The following is an 18,455-nucleotide window of genomic DNA, read 5'->3' on the forward strand; positions in this document are numbered from 1 at the left end:
ATAAATATCGTTACATAAACCATGGGGGAATCACACATTGCAATGGAGCCTAAGGACATCCCGTTGGACCTCGACCCATAGGCCTTGGATACATCAAATGGGCCACATCATATGGGCCTTATATAAATCAAGTGGGCCGCATCAATGGGCCTTATGTACATTGTAATGGGCCATATCCCATGGGCCTTTGAAATACATCACAATGGGCCTCATAACATGAGCCTTATGTATATCAGATGGGCCACACCAACGACCACAAATACATCAATATAAGCCCCATATGTACCTCAAATGGGCCATACCCAAATAAAGTGGTGATAATGATTTCCACCATTAAAATTCCTAAGGCCCACCATAACATATATTTTCCATCCAAACTGTTCATGAATTAACGTACTGATAGATGAAGTGGAAACAAATATCAGCTTAATAGGGAGCTACTATGGCCCATAGAAATTTTGAACGGTGGACGTCATTAATTGTTATTTTAAATGGTGGGGTCCACTTGAACTTTGGATCTGACTTATTTTTAGTCTCAAGCTGGTTAAGACAAGCTCGCTAAGTGGTTGGATGGTTTGGATGCAGCACATGCATCAAGGGTGGGTCCCACTATCCAAACAGTGGACAGTGTGAACAAACACATATATCATTGTGGGCTCCACTGTCCGCCTGAACGGTGGGAAACAAATACATACATCACTGTGGGTCCTACATAGGTCCCACCATTATGTTTATACGCAATCCAACCCGTTAATAAGGTCGCACAGACCTGGCTGAATAGGAAAATCAAATTTCATCTTGATCCAAAACTTTTGTGGCCTATGAAAGGGTTTCAAGGGTAGACGTTCAATCCCACTGTTTCCTCTGATGTGGGCCACCTGAGCTTTGGATGTGGTTGATTTTTGGAGGGGGCCCACTTCAAGCAGGGGCCTACCTAATGAACGGTTTGGATGATATACACACATCATGGTGGGGCCCACGGCTGGGACCGTGGGTCCCTGCTCGTCCGCCCGTCAGCAGCAGGCGCTGCCTGCGCCTCTGACAGCAGCAGCAACAATGCTGCTGTTGTATTTTTGTTTTATTTTATTTTTTTGAAAAAAACTGAAATCCCGGGGTTTTTCATACGTGGGGCCTGCATCAGCTGAATCCAGCCCATCCATTGCACTCTATGGCTCATGACCGTACAAATGAGCCCAATATCCGATGTGTTTCGGCGTATAAAAATATCAGGGTGAATTTCAACGGTAGAAAACATTGTTTGCTATGCTATGGCCCATCAGAAATTCAGATCAGCTTCATTTTTCGGCTCAACGCCTAAAATGATCTAAGGAATGAAATGGACGGCTTGGATTACAAACATACATCAAGATGGGGCCTATACAAGTGGCCCTTCCCAAGAGCTTGAAACAAGCTCATATTTGTGTTTTCATTTCACGTCCAGGGATGTCCCTGGACGTGGACGGTCTGGGCATAACGCATGCACAAGGTGGGCCTTGCTCAGGTGGGCCACCAAATGCATGGATGGTGAGGATAAGACATACACCAAGGTGGGGTCCATCCGAGTGGGCCACACGACCACATCATCACACACAAAATGAATATAGATATATATATATATGAAAAAGAGAGGGGAAGAGAGAGAGAGAGAAAGAGAGTGGGACACGTGAGATGGAGGGCTCCGCCACTATGAGTCCTCCCTTGCAAGCATTCATACATCAAGTGGGTCCCATTACACGTGGGCCCATCAAATCGAAAATCAATGGTGAAGATCCTTTCTCCACCAAATGTAAGGTCTAGATGACCCTATCCATACAAGGAAAGTAAACATCATGATGGGGTCCATGGAGAATGGCCCCATCATGGAATGATCATGAGGATCAAGGTGGGCCATCGGCCACACCTAGGGTCCAAAGTGAGATCCATACCATCAATCGGTAGGCCTCCCTTGGCCCTTCATCTAAAAAATGAAATCTAAGCCTATAGAAGCACCCACCGTTCGATCTTCTCGGTCCGTTGGGACGTCGGTCTCCTTGTGTCTCACTTTGATGGAGAGGATGAGAAATGAAGGGCTAGGATGATGGATTTTTGGGATGGAAAGTGGGCCACACACATGCACTTTTCTCTCATGGAAGAGCTTGGACGTGTGATGCTCTTGTTAGCTTAGGAGTTGTGTTGAGAAAAGAGAGAGAGAGAGAGAGAGAGAGAGTTGTAAGGAGAGAGAGTGATGGATGTGAGTGATGAGTGAGGTGATGGTGTACTTGACATGTATGGGTGTGTAAGAGAGAGGGTGAGAGAGGGTTGACTTGGTGGTTGCTTAACTTGTGGAGAAAGAAAGCATGAGTTGCTTTGTACTTGACATGAGGTGATAGATTGATTGATGAGACATGTTGTAGAGATTCTCTTGGGATCTCAAAAGCGCGGTATTTTCTCGAAATAAACGCTGGCTCACACCTTCTGACCTGGGTATCGGATCGGTGTGCAAGATGCGGCGTTGGAACCGCGGCGACGGTGCGGTCGCAATGGTATAAGTCTCGGATTAAGCCGACTCAATTCTACAGGATACGACTTAGGGTCGCGCGCAAACGTTGATTATAGGTCGCGGATTGCCGGAATTCGTTCGGAAGGATCAAGGGAGTTGACAGAATAGTACGGGCTAGGATACGGGTCTTACATACGTCACCAAGTTATGTGGGCCCCATCATGATGAATTTTTTGTATCCATGCCATTCATCCATTTGGAAATATAATTTTAGGTAGAGATTCAAAGAATGAGTCAAATCCAAAGTTCCAGTGGACCTCACCACAGAACACATTGAGGAGAGTGACGCCCACCATTAAAAACTTAAATAGGCCACAAAACTTTTTGATCAAGCTGATATTTGTTTTTTCCCTTCTTTCATGTCCGTGTTAACTTGTGAACAAGTTAGATTTCAAATAAAAATCATGGTGAGCCATAGTAAGGTTTCAACGGTAGGCATCAGGCATCAATCTCACCACTGTTTTTTATGGTGGGGTCAACTACATATTTGGATTTGCCTCATTCTTTAACTCATGCTCTAAAATTAAATCTCCAAATAGATTAACGGTGTAGATAAAGCACATACATCATAATGGGCCCATGGAACTTGATGATGTCACTTCGGTAGGGAATCTCGCTATTCAACCTGTTGGCAGCTAATCTGCATCCAAGTAGGATGCGGATTGGTTGGTGTACCTCACACCAGCTATATAGCTGCTGTATTGACGTCCGCAAGTTCTGTGGGTCCCATCATGAGGTATGTGTTATATCAAAACCATTCATCCATTTGGCGAGCTCGAATTAAAGCTTGAGACGAAAAATAAGCTGCAAAAAGCAGCGGGTAATTGAACGTCTACCATTGAAACCCTTTTTTAGGTCACTGAAGTTTTGGATCAATATGATTTTTAATTTTTTTTTTTCCTCTTCATATAGGTATTTGTGACCTTATGAACATATTGGATGGAAAATAAACTTAAATAGGCTACAAAAGTTTTGGATCAATATGTTTTCACTTCATCCAATTGGGAATGACCTTATAAATGGTTTGGATAACATATAAATATAAGGTGGGACTTATTTGAAGGTTTTATTGCTACTCTGTTCAATTTTGTACAACACATAGTGACGATCTTCTGGCTAAGAGGAATCAAGGGCGCTATGATGATATTTTTGTTTTTTATTAAGTATTTTAGTTTATTTGAATTAAATATAATGATTTTATTTTTATTTAATAAAAAATATATTTTTTATAATGTAAAATATTTTCCAACGAGAGATAGGGGTAAATGTGTCAAATTAATATATTTCTGACATTTAAGATGTTTGTTAACAAATTGTTTCGGATTCAGTACTTAATTTTTAGACTTCAGCCATAAATATTAACTTCATTTCATATTCGGGTTTTAGATTTCAGATTCAGGCTTCAGTTTTCAGCTTCGGTATTTAGACGTCAGATTTAACAAACGGGGCCTTCATGTTTGGCGGGGTCCACAGGCAATTCGCATCCATTGATTCCCTCTTAAACAGTGTTACCTGCCGATGTCGGCTGTGCCGCTGGAAATTTGAAGAAATCCCTCCTTGCCACCTTTTCTCACAGCGGAGACTCCAATGAAGAAGGAGAAGAAGAGGAAGAAGATCCAAACACATGATCCAGATTCCAAAGCCGGCCATAGATGGACGGCCATTTTGGACTCTTCCCCATCATGCACACGTCACTCCCCTCTCTTCCTCTTCCCTTCCCTGGCCCAACTCCCGTCTCTCTCTCTCTCTGTCTGTCTGTCTGTCTCTCTCTCTCTCCTGATGCTTTGGATATCATTCTCCGATGGGCTGTGTGCAGGCAAAGCCGTCAATGCATTCTCCTCCGAGTGGCCTCAACAAGATGAAGACGGAGAATGGATATGTTGGCAGGTCTGGCATTCACGGCCGACCCCCAAAGCAGAGGTACTCGGGTAAGGAGCCTGCCCGAATTTCCCGACATGAACGGAGGAATGATGCTGCTGGTGCTGCTGCTACTTCTATAGATGTTCGTAGCGAAGATGGGAGGGTTCTTACCAGAGAAGGAGGGAAGGAGGGTGGTGGCCTTTCTCAGCGGATGTCTTCGTCGAGGCAGAGTAGTGGAGGAGAAGAGATCGTTGATGGATGGCCCAAGTGGCTTACTGACAATATACCCAGGGAAGCACTTGTTGGGTTGGTCCCAAAGAGTGCCGAATCGTATGACAAGCTCGATAAGGTGAGGTTTGAAGAGGAACAAGAAGGATTTTTATTTTTATTTTTTTCCTTTTGGATCTTTCGAGTAATTTGAATCGGCATGATAAAGATAACAGTTCCAAGTGCGTGATTCGGAAATGCATCCTTTTATTTCATCCAATGGGATTTGGTGTGGGAAAAAACAAAAAAGAAACCTAACGTGGGTTAATTTGGTTTTGGATTGAAAGGGAAGGTCTATTTTGCTCTTGGTTGTTAGTTATTATGAGCTGATGTGGACCACACTGTTCAATCTGACGGGTTAGATGTAGGTTATATCTAACAAATCTGGTAGGATATAGCCCTATCCAAATTGTTTCCCAAAGAGAGATGAAATGAAATGGATTTTAAAGTTTCACCAATGTTATCTTCTCTTGGCCAATGCAATTATGAGATGTTGCAAGCTGAGGTTGACCGCACTGTTTCAATTGGATGGTTTGGATGGATGCCAAACCAGTAGGATATAGCCATATCAAAACTGTTTCCCAAAGGGAGATGAAATAAATTGGATTTAAAGTTCTGAAATTTTCTCTGCTCTCACCCATTGCAATATGGACAAAACAAACACTTTACATTTGCAGAATCATATCCTTTTGGATAAGGGCTTGCCCTTGGTCCACACAGGCCTAATTATTTAAGATCTTGTCCTTGTAGTTTCAAGCGTCAAGACACTATCTGAATTGGTTGAGTCTTGATTTTGCAGATTGGCCAGGGAACCTACAGCAATGTGTACAAAGCCCGGGACCGGGACACAGGCAAGATTGTTGCTTTGAAGAAGGTACGTTTCGACACTTCAGAATCTGAGAGTGTGAGGTTTATGGCACGGGAGATCATGATACTGCGGAAGCTGGACCATCCTAATGTCGTCAAGCTAGAAGGATTGGCCACATCAAGAATGCAGTATAGCCTGTACTTGGTCTTCGATTTCATGCAGACGGACTTGGCGAGAATCATTTCTCGCCCTGATGGTTATCTTACAGAGCCACAGGTTTGTGCAGATATATATATGCTTGTAATTACTGTTTATTATAGAACTGAGGTGTAAAAAAAGAAAAAAAAATCTTTCATTGATGGTGTTGATGCAGGTTAAGTGTTACATGCAACAACTGCTCTTGGGTCTGCAGCACTGCCACGGGAGGGGGATTTTACATAGAGACATTAAGGGATCCAATTTGTTGATTGATAAAAACGGAATGCTAAAAATTGCGGATTTTGGTCTTGCAAATTATTTCAATCCCAACCAAAAGCGCCCCCTCACTAGCAGGGTTGTGACGCTTTGGTATAGAGCCCCTGAGCTGCTGTTAGGTGCCACAGATTATGGAGTCGGTATTGATCTATGGAGTGCAGGATGTCTCTTGGCAGAGATGTTTGCAGGAAGGCCAATTATGCCTGGTAGGACTGAGGTAATAGAAGCCTTCATTCCTTGCTAATGCATTTGTGGCTGATCACTGTAAAATTAAACAGACAACTCCGTTAAGTTATCATCGTGATATGTCATCTTGAAGTTGCATTTTACCTGTGACTCCTCACAAACATAGTTTTCAAAGTCCAACCAATTATAGCTTTCTCCTAACAAGCGAAACATCCGTCCCCACGTGAGCCCTGCAGTCACTCCAAGGACTTGATTGTCAATAAATATTCAGCATCCCTCAAACATTCTTTTGAACTATGTTGATAGTCTTGCTTTGAGTTTATAGTCAGCATGTTTAGAAATTTTTGGGCAAGGTGCCTGTTAAGTTTCAATATAGAATCATTTTCCTTTGTAACCAGAATGTGGTGTGGATGTAAACACATGATAGCTATCTTCTACCACAGACAAATTCTCCACAAAGAAAACGCAATTTTGTAGTCTTACGTGGAGAAGCCATGAACATTCTGCACCAAATACGTACAGATATCAACTGAAGTAGCCTTGACACCCCCTCCTTTTTGTCCTTTTTTGAGAAGGGTCTTTGTGACCGCTGATATGAGAACCTGCTATGTGGAAGCTGCCTATCTTGATAAAGGGGATGTAGTTGACCTTGCTAGGGAGTTTGGATTGCTGATCATTCCTTTACAATAAGAAGGATTCCCATGAAGTTCCTTTACATAATACCCCAGTCCAAACATTTGAAGTTCCTTCCCCTCATTTACCCTCATCCTCTCCTCTCACAACTTGCTTAAAATTTTCCCTCCTCGCCCAAAATTTCCCTCCTTGTCTTAGTATCTTACTCATCCAACAACCACAAAATTATTCACCCTCACCTGCTTATAACTATCCCATTAAAGACTTTTGATGCCAAATATTTTGAAAACCGAAATTGTTTTGTACATTGAAATTGGAGATGAATCAAGTCAAATTGTTACTTGTAAAATTCTCTATTTTAAAGAAGAAGGTTAAAGCTACAAAAAATCATATAAAAGAATCTCGAAATCATGATATTCATCGTCCATCTGTTTATGATTCACATACATCAATAAATAAACAGTATGATACTATCATTCAAATACCTCATTGTGACCAGTTGATAAAACAACTAGTAAAGAACTAATCAATTTGAACCCCATTAACTCATGCATCTTTAATCTTTTTCTAAACCTAACAAAAACATCTCCATCCATAAATAACATCATAGTCATCCATCTCATGTTATCAACATCAATGTCGTCGTCATCATTGTTGTCAACAAAAGAAATGAGGCCCACTTCTTCATCCCCAGAGTATGAGAAAGAAACATTATTCTTCCTTCTCTCGTCTGTTGTTGAGTTTTATCTACATGAATCTTGTTCCACCATTCCACTCTACAAAGCGCCATTCCTTCAGTTGGACCATAGGTCATCAAGTCCTTTCTTACTACCTTCATCCATGTCCTTTTGGGCGTTCCCCTTGCCCTTTTAGAGGCTTCAACTTATACCAACTCTAATTGGCGCGGTTCTTGGTCTCTATTGCACAGGACCGAACCATCTTAATTCTACTTTCCCTCATCTTATTACCTATTGGTGCTACTCCTAAATTCCCTCGAATGCATTCATTTCTAATTTTATCCTTCCTCGTCTTGCCACTCATCCATCTCAACATTCTCATTTCAGCTAGACATCATATGAACATGTTCCTTTTTTTTTTTTTTTAAAAGATATGAACATGTTGCTCCTTAAACTGCCCAACATGGAAATGAATTTATAACATCGTATTTGCAATGTATCATGCACGAATAAACTACAACACAATATCTAACAGTCCACCTCAAGCTAATGATGGGTCAAATGGGACTTGAGATTATGCTAAGAAGAACTCTAAATGACTCAACGTGTGGAAAGTTCTTGGTAAATAAGTTATGTTTTGAAATGTGGAATAGAATGTAGCATTCAAATCTTATCAATATAAAAAGAGCCTCTCTTAGCATCTCAAGTGTCAATGAAACAACCATAGTAGGACATAGGAGCTCTACATGACTACATCAGCTTTCCATTCGATGTAACCTTTCATTCATATGATCATCTCAGCTACTCAATTCAATGTCCACTTGTGCTATTTTTTTTTTTTTTGGTTGGCTTCTTTGTTGTTCTTCCACATGGTCATTTGGTTATTTAGGAGTTCAGAGATTCATGTGTGTGCTTATGACTTCTACATTCAGATGGTGCAAGCAACGGACAAATATCTTTGGTCATTCAAAATTAGGGGCACTTTATGCAATGATGGAAATTGTGATGGATTGACTATGCAGGGGAAAGAATTTTTAATGCTCATTTCATCGGATGAGAAAACACATTATCTAGAATAGCATAATTATTCGTGCTCTGTTAATTTACTGTATGCATGTAAGCAAGCATGAGTACATCTAGGTATGCATGGATGTGCATCTGTAGTGATGCTTGTCTTTATAAGTACTTAAATAGGTTTATGCTTGTCTATTTGGATCACAAAAAGGTCATCTACTATTTGATTATGATGTTGGATGTGTTGATTTTGGTATTGGAAGTGTATTCTCAGTTACCTCTTCCATGGCATTAGGTGGAACAACTTCATAGGATATTCAAGTTGTGTGGATCACCATCTGAGGACTATTGGAAGAAACTGAAGCTTTCTACTAGCTTCCGACCTCCACAACCATACAAACCTAGTATCGTAGAAACTTTCAGAGATTTTCCCACCTCTTCCTTGGGTCTCTTGACAATGCTTCTTGCTCTAGATCCCGCATATCGTGGCAATGCATCATCTGCTCTCCAAAGCGAAGTAAACTTCCAAGTCCTTTTTTATGCTATTCTTCAAATGCATGGAAAAATAAATTATAGTTTCTTATAAATCTTAATTAAAGTAGATATATATATATATATATATTCGAAAATTTTCTCATAATGAGCTTCTAACATTGTCTTCCATGAAATATTTCAAGATTTTTTTTTTTTACACACCCACACCAACACCCACACACACCACAATGGGTACTTGAACCCATGACCCTTGTGTTGAAACTCTTGTGAGTCTACCACTGAGCCATGAGTAGGGATTTTAAAATGTACAACGAAATTGTAAGGCTTCTATGCTTCTTCCTTCTCCATGTAACCAAATTGTCTACCACAATCTCACTCAAAAAAATATCTAAATTTGTAATAGAGAATCTGCTTGTGATAAAGATGATCATGGGGGGGGGGGGGGGGGGGGGGAAATAAGAACCCGTGAGATACCTCATTGTCCTCCACACAAGGGATCTGAGGACTGCACGTAAGTTGAATGACAACGCCCATTTCATATTCAGTGTTTTAAATAGCTTACACTATGAAGAATGTGGCTTATTCTATGTAACGTAGCATGGCCTTAATGCAATGTAGCTCATGAAAATAGCTTGCATATGCTATGCGCTACATAACCTACACTACACGTTACTTTGCTTACACTAATAATTATTTTTTACTAAAACATTAAAATTGATTGATGTTTCAATGATTTCTTCATTTTTCTATTTTCAATAAAAAATAGTTAATCTTTTCAATGATTTTAGTAAAATAATACAAGTAATAGAATTTAAATCAGTGCTGTTGCCCTTTCTTTATCTTTATACTTATCTTTGCCATATTTTTCATATTATTTTAGCCTGTGTTTATGGTTTTTGGTGCAACCAAGCGCAACCTTAATTAAAAATATAGAAGTTGTGTGTGGCCTACGCCTCATGCTTCGGAGAGGTGAATGCTATGCTACATGCTATTCATTATTTAAAACACTGTTCATATGCAAGACCCAACCTATTGGCACGTCCCTACTACCCTTGATATATGAAACATTGGAAGGTTCTCTGTCAGGACCTGAACAATGGTTTAACTCAATTACTGAATATGGAGATTTTTCCCTAATGGTTAACTCAAATAAGTGAATCCAAAGATTTTGCTCACATAGGGCCTGTTTCCGGTAATAAATCTTTGCTGCAATATGGAAATTCCTTCTCCAGACTTAGCAACTTTGATTTTTAAATAGTTCTCTACGACACATATATCTGTAATATAATAAGTTTTGCCAAGATACTTCTTAAGGTCAACTATCTCCCGCGAGAGTAATGTTGTCAATGTACACCAGAAAGTACTTTCTTCCTTTGTTTTATGTCTTACTGATAACACTGTAACTGGCTTGTACTCTTAAGCAATAGCTCACATCGCGTTGCTAAATCTCTTGAACCAAATCCTCGTGGACTGCTGCAATCCACTAAGTTCCTTTTGTAAGAAACGTTCCCCTTGACCTCGAAGGGTTCAGCAGCATTGTTTAACTTGCTGGTACATGCAATTGGTTCATAAAAATTCAAATAGCCTTATTACTCAGTATAATAATGGTGTGGTGTGATTGCACAGTGGAATGCTGCATTGTAAGCTTATATATGCACAATGTGACTTGAGCTTCGGAGGTTTCTCCATGAACATATGAATGTGTTTTGGCTGTAATGTGCATGATGCAAATCTATTGTAATTGCACATTACTATGTATGAGTTATACAGTCTAGTTATGCTGAAAATATAGTCTCTAATATTGTAGGCTGAGTAGTAATATTTCTTGCAGTTCTTTAGCACCAGCCCATTGGCATGCGGCCTTTCAGGACTCCCTGTGATTTACAAAGAGGAAGAGAATGAATCAACCAACACCTATGAGAGGAGAAGGTAAGTTTTTTCCAGTTTGTGATTCTTTTACTTAATAAATGTTAATGTGATGTCTGTTATTTCTGTCTATTTAGTCTAGATGTTCATTAGAAGATTCATCAACTAATTGGTGTTGGCTACAAAAATCCTGTTCCACCATTCTACTCTATCAAGGACCATATCCTAAAATGTCGTCTTGGGATTCATGAGAAGGACATGGGAAGAGTTTTACTCAAGCTGCTTGCCTGACATTACCCTAATTAGCAATGAGAGCTCGACACTAGAAGATTCATACAACTATGAAACCTGCCCCATTGTGGGACAACAAAAACAGTAGGAATTTAGGTTGAAGCATGGCATAACAGTATACAATATGCAGATTGAGCTGATAATTTTCCACAAAAATGTCTCTGTTAAAGTCCCTTGATATACGTTGATATGCCATCCTCTAATGGCTTGATCTTTTAGAGTGGGCGGTTGTCTGACATGGTATCATAGTGGAAGGTCAAGTGTTTGAATCTTGGGAGCAGCAGATATGCCTCCATAATATATTCTCCCACGGGGGGCCAGGAAAATCAAGTCTGGCTCGGGCTGTTTATGGTGTTAGTTGTGAGTGTCCCTCCACCCTTGCCCAGTATGTTCCCGTGCTAGTTCCACCCTGCACGTGTGGGGGAGCGTTAAAGTCCTTCGATATACGTTGATATGCCATCCTCTAATGGCTCTAGCTTTTAGAGCAAGTGGTTATTTGACAGTCTCCAAACAAAGCAGATGCTGCCAAAAACTAATAGCACCAAAATCTACAGATCTTCCTGTAAATTGATCTAGAGAAACATTTCTGATGACAAAATATGGGCAATAATCAAGGGAGAACCTCCCCAAAATTGTTTTGTGCACCAGAGCTAGGCAACAATCTGGATCAGCTTTAAAACTTCTAGTTTGCCTTGGAATTTGTTGTGGTGTGTGGGGAAAAAGTTCACGAGGAACAAGACCTTCGGTTGATGTGAATTTGTCAAAGTCAATTGAGGGGTTCTCCCATTGACTTCGAGGATGGGATCTTCATGATGATCCAAGATTGACATTTCTATCATAAGAGGATTCCTTAAATGCATTCAATGCTAAATTCATGCAATACTTCTGGTTATACTCATTGAAGTTTTCGATATAACTGATGTAGTTAGGGGAACCACCTTTAAAACAAATTAGGGGAAGATCCTAGATTTCTTTGTGAACTAGATTAGCAGTAACAATATATTTTTAGAATCAGCAAATGGAAGTGTCTAATGCAAGAAAAAGCCTTATGAATAGAGCTATCAATTGAAGATGAAATTAGTTCAGATAGCAAAAATAATGTAAAACTTTCATTGTTTTGTGGTCAGTAAAGTGCCTATTTTCCAAATCCCAAGCCTTTTCTTTTCCTAATAAAGCAAATCTTTGAGAAGGCTTCACAAAGAGGAACATTTTTGGACTGGCAGCTTCTGAGAAGTTGATGTTTAAGAACCTCCCTCTTATGCCGAATGCCCCCCCATTGCCAAAGAAGTAACCAGAAATAGAAAAGAGAAACACATGGTTGTATAATGCAATCATCCTGCAGGAATTCAATTCATATCCAAACAGAAACTCAAAAAACATCAGATTGAATGACAGTTCTGGAGTCAATGGAATGGATAGTCAGGAAATATACCCTTTTCATCTCAATTTTGCTACTGTTGGTTGTTACAGTTTTGGACCAACAGATGCAAATGATACAGTAAACATTCATAACTGGTTCCCACTCTTTACCATCAGAGGATATCTTAAATAACATATTATACTAGACTAGTTGGTGGGTCACTAGATACGCTGATGTTATGTTCAAATGGTAGAGCATAGCCACATGAAAAGGGTACAGGAAATATCTGTCATAGTACAGCAATTTGAATATCTTTACTATATAAACATGCTAGAAGACCACAGCCTCTTATAGACAATTGCCCAATCGTATTTCAAAGAAGATGGATGGGCATCATAAACATCATTACATGCATCATGGTGGAATCACACATCACAATTGGGCCTCATCACATAGGCCTCATATGCACCACAACGTGCCTCACACAAGGGCCTCATATACGTCACATTGGGCCTCACATAAGGGCCTCCTACATCACAGTGGGCCTCAACACAAGGGCTTATATGAAATCCATGATGAATGATGAGCTGCTACGGCATGAGCATGTTGGTGTTGCAACAAACAATTGTCCAGATATATGCCGGTAGTAAAATGGATTCAAATATGTTGTAGGCAACGTGGTTCTACATTTTGTTGAAGAAAGGAGCTAACTGTTTGGAAATGAGCATTCACTATTGCCATTGTTGTTGGTCAATCATGTTATGGTGCTATTGCTTGCCCTATAAAGCGCAGGACCTACCAAGGATATTGTTGTGAATGTGATGGTAGAACCTGACTAAAGTGCTATTCCAAGTTGAGCAACGGCCCATGTAGATGTATCAGAAGCAAATTTCAAGAGAGTTAAAAAATCACAAAAATCCTCAAAATTATTTTTTTTAACACTTTATGAAGGCTTTGATGTTAGGATAACTAGGTCTATTTGTGCCATCCTTGGATCCTCAATTTCTACGAGTGGGGCCTGTTGTCTGGATGTCTTCAACCTGTACATGAAATAGGGGTTTCGATCGATCGACCAGACTAATCGATCAATCAAGTGAGCCCCGGATTATATAGATTAGTCTCTGGACAGGTTCAGACAGGTTCGATCGATCGATCGACCATGGGGGCTCGATCAATCGATCGACACAATTCGAAAAATACTTGTAAACTCTCTGGACAGTTTTGAGCTTGTTTGATTGATCGAACATGGGTGCTTGATCGATCGAGGGTTGCTTGATCGATGTCGATCAATCGATGCTTAGATCAACGACGCACGCAGTTTTGCGTAATTGCGCAAATTGTTTCCTATTCTGGTTGTAACAGTATAAATTTGGGTGTAATACAGGATTAGGGCATCAAAGAGATTGAAGGGCTTGTTTTAGAGGGAGGTTAGAGTTTTTAGAAGGGTTTTGCATTTGTAAGTTCATTAATCTCTTGTAATTCGTTTTCATAGTGGATTTGTTGTCGCTTTGTGCTATGGTTTTTTCCCACAAGGGTTTTCTACGTAAAATTCGTGTGTTCCTGTGAATGTTTTGCAGCTTTTATCTTTCACATGTTTGATTTGAATTCAGGTTTGCTTTCGCTGTCCCCCAACAAGTGGTATCAGAGATATATGTTGGGATTCGAGTTTGAATCTGAGATATGACGATGAAGGGATCTAACGTTAAGTATGATACAAAGAAGTTCACCGGGAAAAATAATTTTGAACTATGGAAGGTGAAGATGAGAGGCTTTCTAGTTCAACAAGGATTGCAACATGCACTCCTTGGTGTAGCGAAGCGTCTCGGGACTATGAGTGATGAAGAGTGTGAAGAGCTGGATGAGAGTGAAAACCTCAATTCAATTATGCCTGTCCAACGAGGTCCTTTATAATGTCATTGATCAAAAGACCACCACAGGGCTTTTGGACGAAGTTAGAAAGCTTGTACATGACGAAATCTTTCTCGAATTGTTTGTACTGAAAAGCCAATTCTATAACCTAAAGATGGCAATAGGGTCTGATATTAGTGAACAAATCAATGCGTTTAATTAGTTACTTTGCAAGTTGACCAGTGTGGAAGTGAAGATTGACGAGGAAGACCAAGTCCCGATTCTATTGAACTCTCTTGTAGAGTCTTACGAGAGTCTCGTAGACACTATGTGCCACAATAGGGAGACCATTGACGTCGAAACTGTCATATCGGCCCTTCATTCAAAGCAGTTGAGAAAGAATGACAATGGTGGTGGTTCATCTATGGATGCGTTGGTTGCTAGGGGAAGAAATTCTGAGCAAGAGAAGGGAAACTCGCGATGTCGGTCTTATTGAATGGATGTCTTAAATCTGTGTAGAAATAGAGGCATCGATCGATTGATAGCCTTGCTCGATCGATCGAACCTCTCTGGAATTAGACAGATTGCTCGTTGGATAGTTGGAACCATATTTGATCGATCGAATCTTCGGGTCGATTAGAGCTGTACACAAACCCAGTTAGCTCGGTTAATTTGCTCGACTTGACTCAGAAAAGTTCGACTCGACTCGGCTTGAAACTGGGTTCGAGCTGAGTTGAGCAGATTTTTTGAGCCCAAAAAAATTTCAAGCCGAGTTCGAGGTAGACTGAACTCAACTTGACTCGGCTCGAAACTTGACTCAGTTCGAATCGGTTTGAATCGATTCGACTTGGATTGGGTTCACTTAGTATAAATAATTTGTATATATATATATATATATATATATATATATATATATATATATATATATATATATATATATATATATATATATATATATATATATTAAAAACTATAAAACCTAAACTCGAACTCAGCTCGTAGGATCGAACTCGAACTCAAACTCGACTCGGAAGATCAAGCGCTTAAGCTCGGCTAGAACTTGGCTCGAGTTGGCCTAAGCTGCCTAGTTAGGCTCGAGGATTGAACTGAGCCGAGTTCAAACTAGGGTAGCCTGCTGGCCGAGCCGAGGTGAGTTGGGCCAAGTGCAACTCAGTTTGACTCGTGTACAACTCAGGGTTGATCGATCGACAATATTCGGAAATGCCTTTTTAACTCTCTGGACATTTTTAGTGCAGTTTGATCGCTTGAATTGGTGCCTGCTCTATCAATCGATGGTTTAATTGACAACGCACACAGTTTTGCGTAAGTGCGAGATTTGTTTCCTATTCTGGGTGTAATGCTATATATATCGGGTGTAATCGGGATTAGGTTATTCTAAGACGTTCCTAAGGGTTCTAGAGAGGAAAAGCCAGGGTTTTATTGGAGATTCGAAGGTGGTTCTCGTCATTGTAAGTGGATCATCTCTTATAATACTGTTTCATAATGGATTGCTTGTCGCTTTGTGCCGTGGTTTTTTCCGGTGAGGGTTTTTCCACATAAATTTCGTGTGCTTTCTACGTCATGTCGACGAAAGGGTCTAACGTGAAGTATGAAACAGAGAAATTCACCGGTAGAAACAATTTTGAACTATGGAAGGTGAAGATGAGAGGCTTTCTAGTTTAACAAGGATTGCAACATGCTCTCCTTAGCAAGGCAAAGCATCCTGTGACTATGGCTGATGAAGAGTGGGATGATCTAGATGAGAGAGCCATGACCTTGATCCAATTATGCTTGTCTGATAATGTTCTTTATAATATCTTGGATCAAAAGACCGCCACAAGGGTATGGACAAAACTTGATAGTTTGTACATGAAGAAATCTCTGGGTAAATGTTTGTATCTTAAGAAGCAACTTTATAATCTTAAGATGACGGAGGGGTCTGACATAAACAAACACATTAGCACATTTAGTGAGTTGTTCTATAAACTGGTGAATGCAGAGGTGAAGATTGAATAGGAAGATCAAGCCCTAATTGTTTTGTGTTCTCTTCCATCGTCCTACGAGAATCTCGTAGACAGTCTGATCCACGGTTGGGATACCATTGACATAGACATCATCGTCTCAGCCCTTCATGAGAAGTAGTTGAGGAAGAAGGATAACGACGAAGGTACCTCTACGGATGCATTGGTAGTCAGGGGAAGGAATTCTGAACGGGAGAAAGGTAATTCTCGATCAAGATCCAATTGAAAGGGAAAGGCAAGATGAAGTACTGGAATTGTGGAATGACATGACACATAAAGAAGGATTGACAGAATCCTAAGGCACAAAAGGGAGAGAAATATGATAATATGCTGAAGGAAGCAAACACAGTGGAATCCAATTGTTATGACAATCCCAAGTGCAGGTTTGCGATGTAATAATAACTCGGTGAGATTGAGGTCATACCCAAAGGGACTTGCTATTGTGTGATTTATGGAATATGTTAGAATTAGAACTAGAATCTAAACTAATTGTTAAAATTTGGTTTACAAGAGTAATTGTGAAGAAACTATCAGGAATAAAACACTAGAGTACCAAGGATCCACTTACAGCTTCCTTAATGTTAATTTACTGGATTCAATTGGATCACACAAATGGAATCGAAGTCTTATACTATCTAGCCGGATAATGGAGTTAAATCATCATTCATATACTTCAAAATAGATTTGAACTTCATTAAATTAGTTTCCTCATAAAGCATCAATGTATTGATCATAGGTCAAAGCATCTATCATGCCTGAAGTCAATGAGCTTTAAGCATCCTTTTCTCAACTCTCAAAATCACCTCGTAAGAGAAAACATGTGTAATTAGATCAATTAAGCACATCCATGTTCATAAAAGCAATGCATAAAAAGGTGGAAATATACAATATTTCACTCTCAACACCAGCGAGGAGGTTGATGGTGGTGATGTTCTAACCACATCTAAATCCGGGTATCTTAACAACGAATGGGTTTTGGATACGGGGGCCTCATACCACATTACTTTTCAGCAACATTGGTTCACCACCAGTTACAGTGAGTGTGATGGTGGACATGTTTATGGGCAATGGCATTGCCTGTAAGGTTGTTGGTGTTGGCTCATTGCGCATCAGGATGTTTGATGGGGTGGAGTGTATCCTGATAGAAGTGAGACACATTCTTGGTCTTAAGAAGAATCTGATCTCGCTTGAGGCATTGGAGGCACTTGGGTGTAAGTTCACAGGTTTTGATCGGGTCCTTAAAGTTTCTAATGGAACACTCGTAGTAATGAAAGCATAGTGGAGTGGTAACCTTTACAAGTTGATTGGGAATACCGTATCAGGTGGAGCTAAAATGTCTGTAGCGGAGTCCACATCGACACGCTTGTGGCATGCGGTGTAGGTCACATGAGTGAGCATGGTATGAATGTACTTTCTGATCGTTCTCTGATTCCTATATTTAAAAGCGTTGATTTTAATATATGTAAGCATTGTATATATGGTAAATAATCATGACTAACTTTTAAGATTGGAAAACATGTTTGTAAGGGTGTACTAGAGCATGTGCATTCAGATGTATGGGGCTCATCGTCCGTTGTTTCTACTGGGGGTCATCGTTTTTTGTCTCATTCATAGATGACTACTCCAGGAAAGTGTGGGTTTATTTTCTGAAAAATAAATCCAATGTGTTCGCCACATTCAAGGTGTGGAAGGCAATGGTTGAGAAACAAATAGGGCAGAAACTGAAGGTTTTAATAATAGATTGGTGAAAATTTTACTTCAAAAGAATTCAACTAGTTTTGTAAAGTTGAGGGTATTATAAGGCACAATACAATGAAGCACACACTTGAGCAGAATGGTGTGGCGGAACGGATGAATCCGACTCTCTTGGAGAGATCCTGAAGTATGTTGAGCAACGCTGCATTGGGCAAGGAATTATGGACCGAGGCCCTTAATACGACTTGTTTGTTATCTTGTGAATCGATCCCCGTCTACAGTGATAGACTGTAAAATTCCATAAGAAGTGTGGAGTGGTCATGATATAGACTACTCGTAGTTGCATGTATTTGGTTATGATGCTTACCCTCATGCACCGTTAGTTGAGAGAGATAAGCTAGACCAAAGGGTGAAGAAGTGT

General features: G+C 40.1%; 1 protein-coding gene across 2 annotated transcripts in view; it reads left to right on the plus strand.

Annotated features, from left to right (window-relative positions):
- Window positions 1-4,046: 4,046 nt before the first annotated feature.
- The window catches only part of LOC131228730 (probable serine/threonine-protein kinase At1g54610), a 40,033-nt gene continuing 25,624 nt past the window's right edge, over window positions 4,047-18,455 (plus strand). The window contains exons 1-5 of one of the 2 annotated variants that reach the window (XM_058224583.1): window positions 4,048-4,748; window positions 5,466-5,750; window positions 5,848-6,165; window positions 8,754-8,975; window positions 10,785-10,882. In XM_058224583.1, coding sequence (XP_058080566.1) covers window positions 4,341-4,748; window positions 5,466-5,750; window positions 5,848-6,165; window positions 8,754-8,975; window positions 10,785-10,882 — 1,331 coding nt within the window. In that variant the 5' untranslated portion in view covers window positions 4,048-4,340. Of the gene's footprint in view, window positions 4,749-5,465; window positions 5,751-5,847; window positions 6,166-8,753; window positions 8,976-10,784; window positions 10,883-18,455 lie in introns of both variants that reach the window. The other variant, XM_058224584.1, reaches the window with a different exon arrangement.

Source organism: Magnolia sinica, chromosome 16 (assembly GCF_029962835.1).
Source record: "Magnolia sinica isolate HGM2019 chromosome 16, MsV1, whole genome shotgun sequence".
Classification (NCBI taxonomy): domain Eukaryota; kingdom Viridiplantae; phylum Streptophyta; class Magnoliopsida; order Magnoliales; family Magnoliaceae; genus Magnolia; species Magnolia sinica.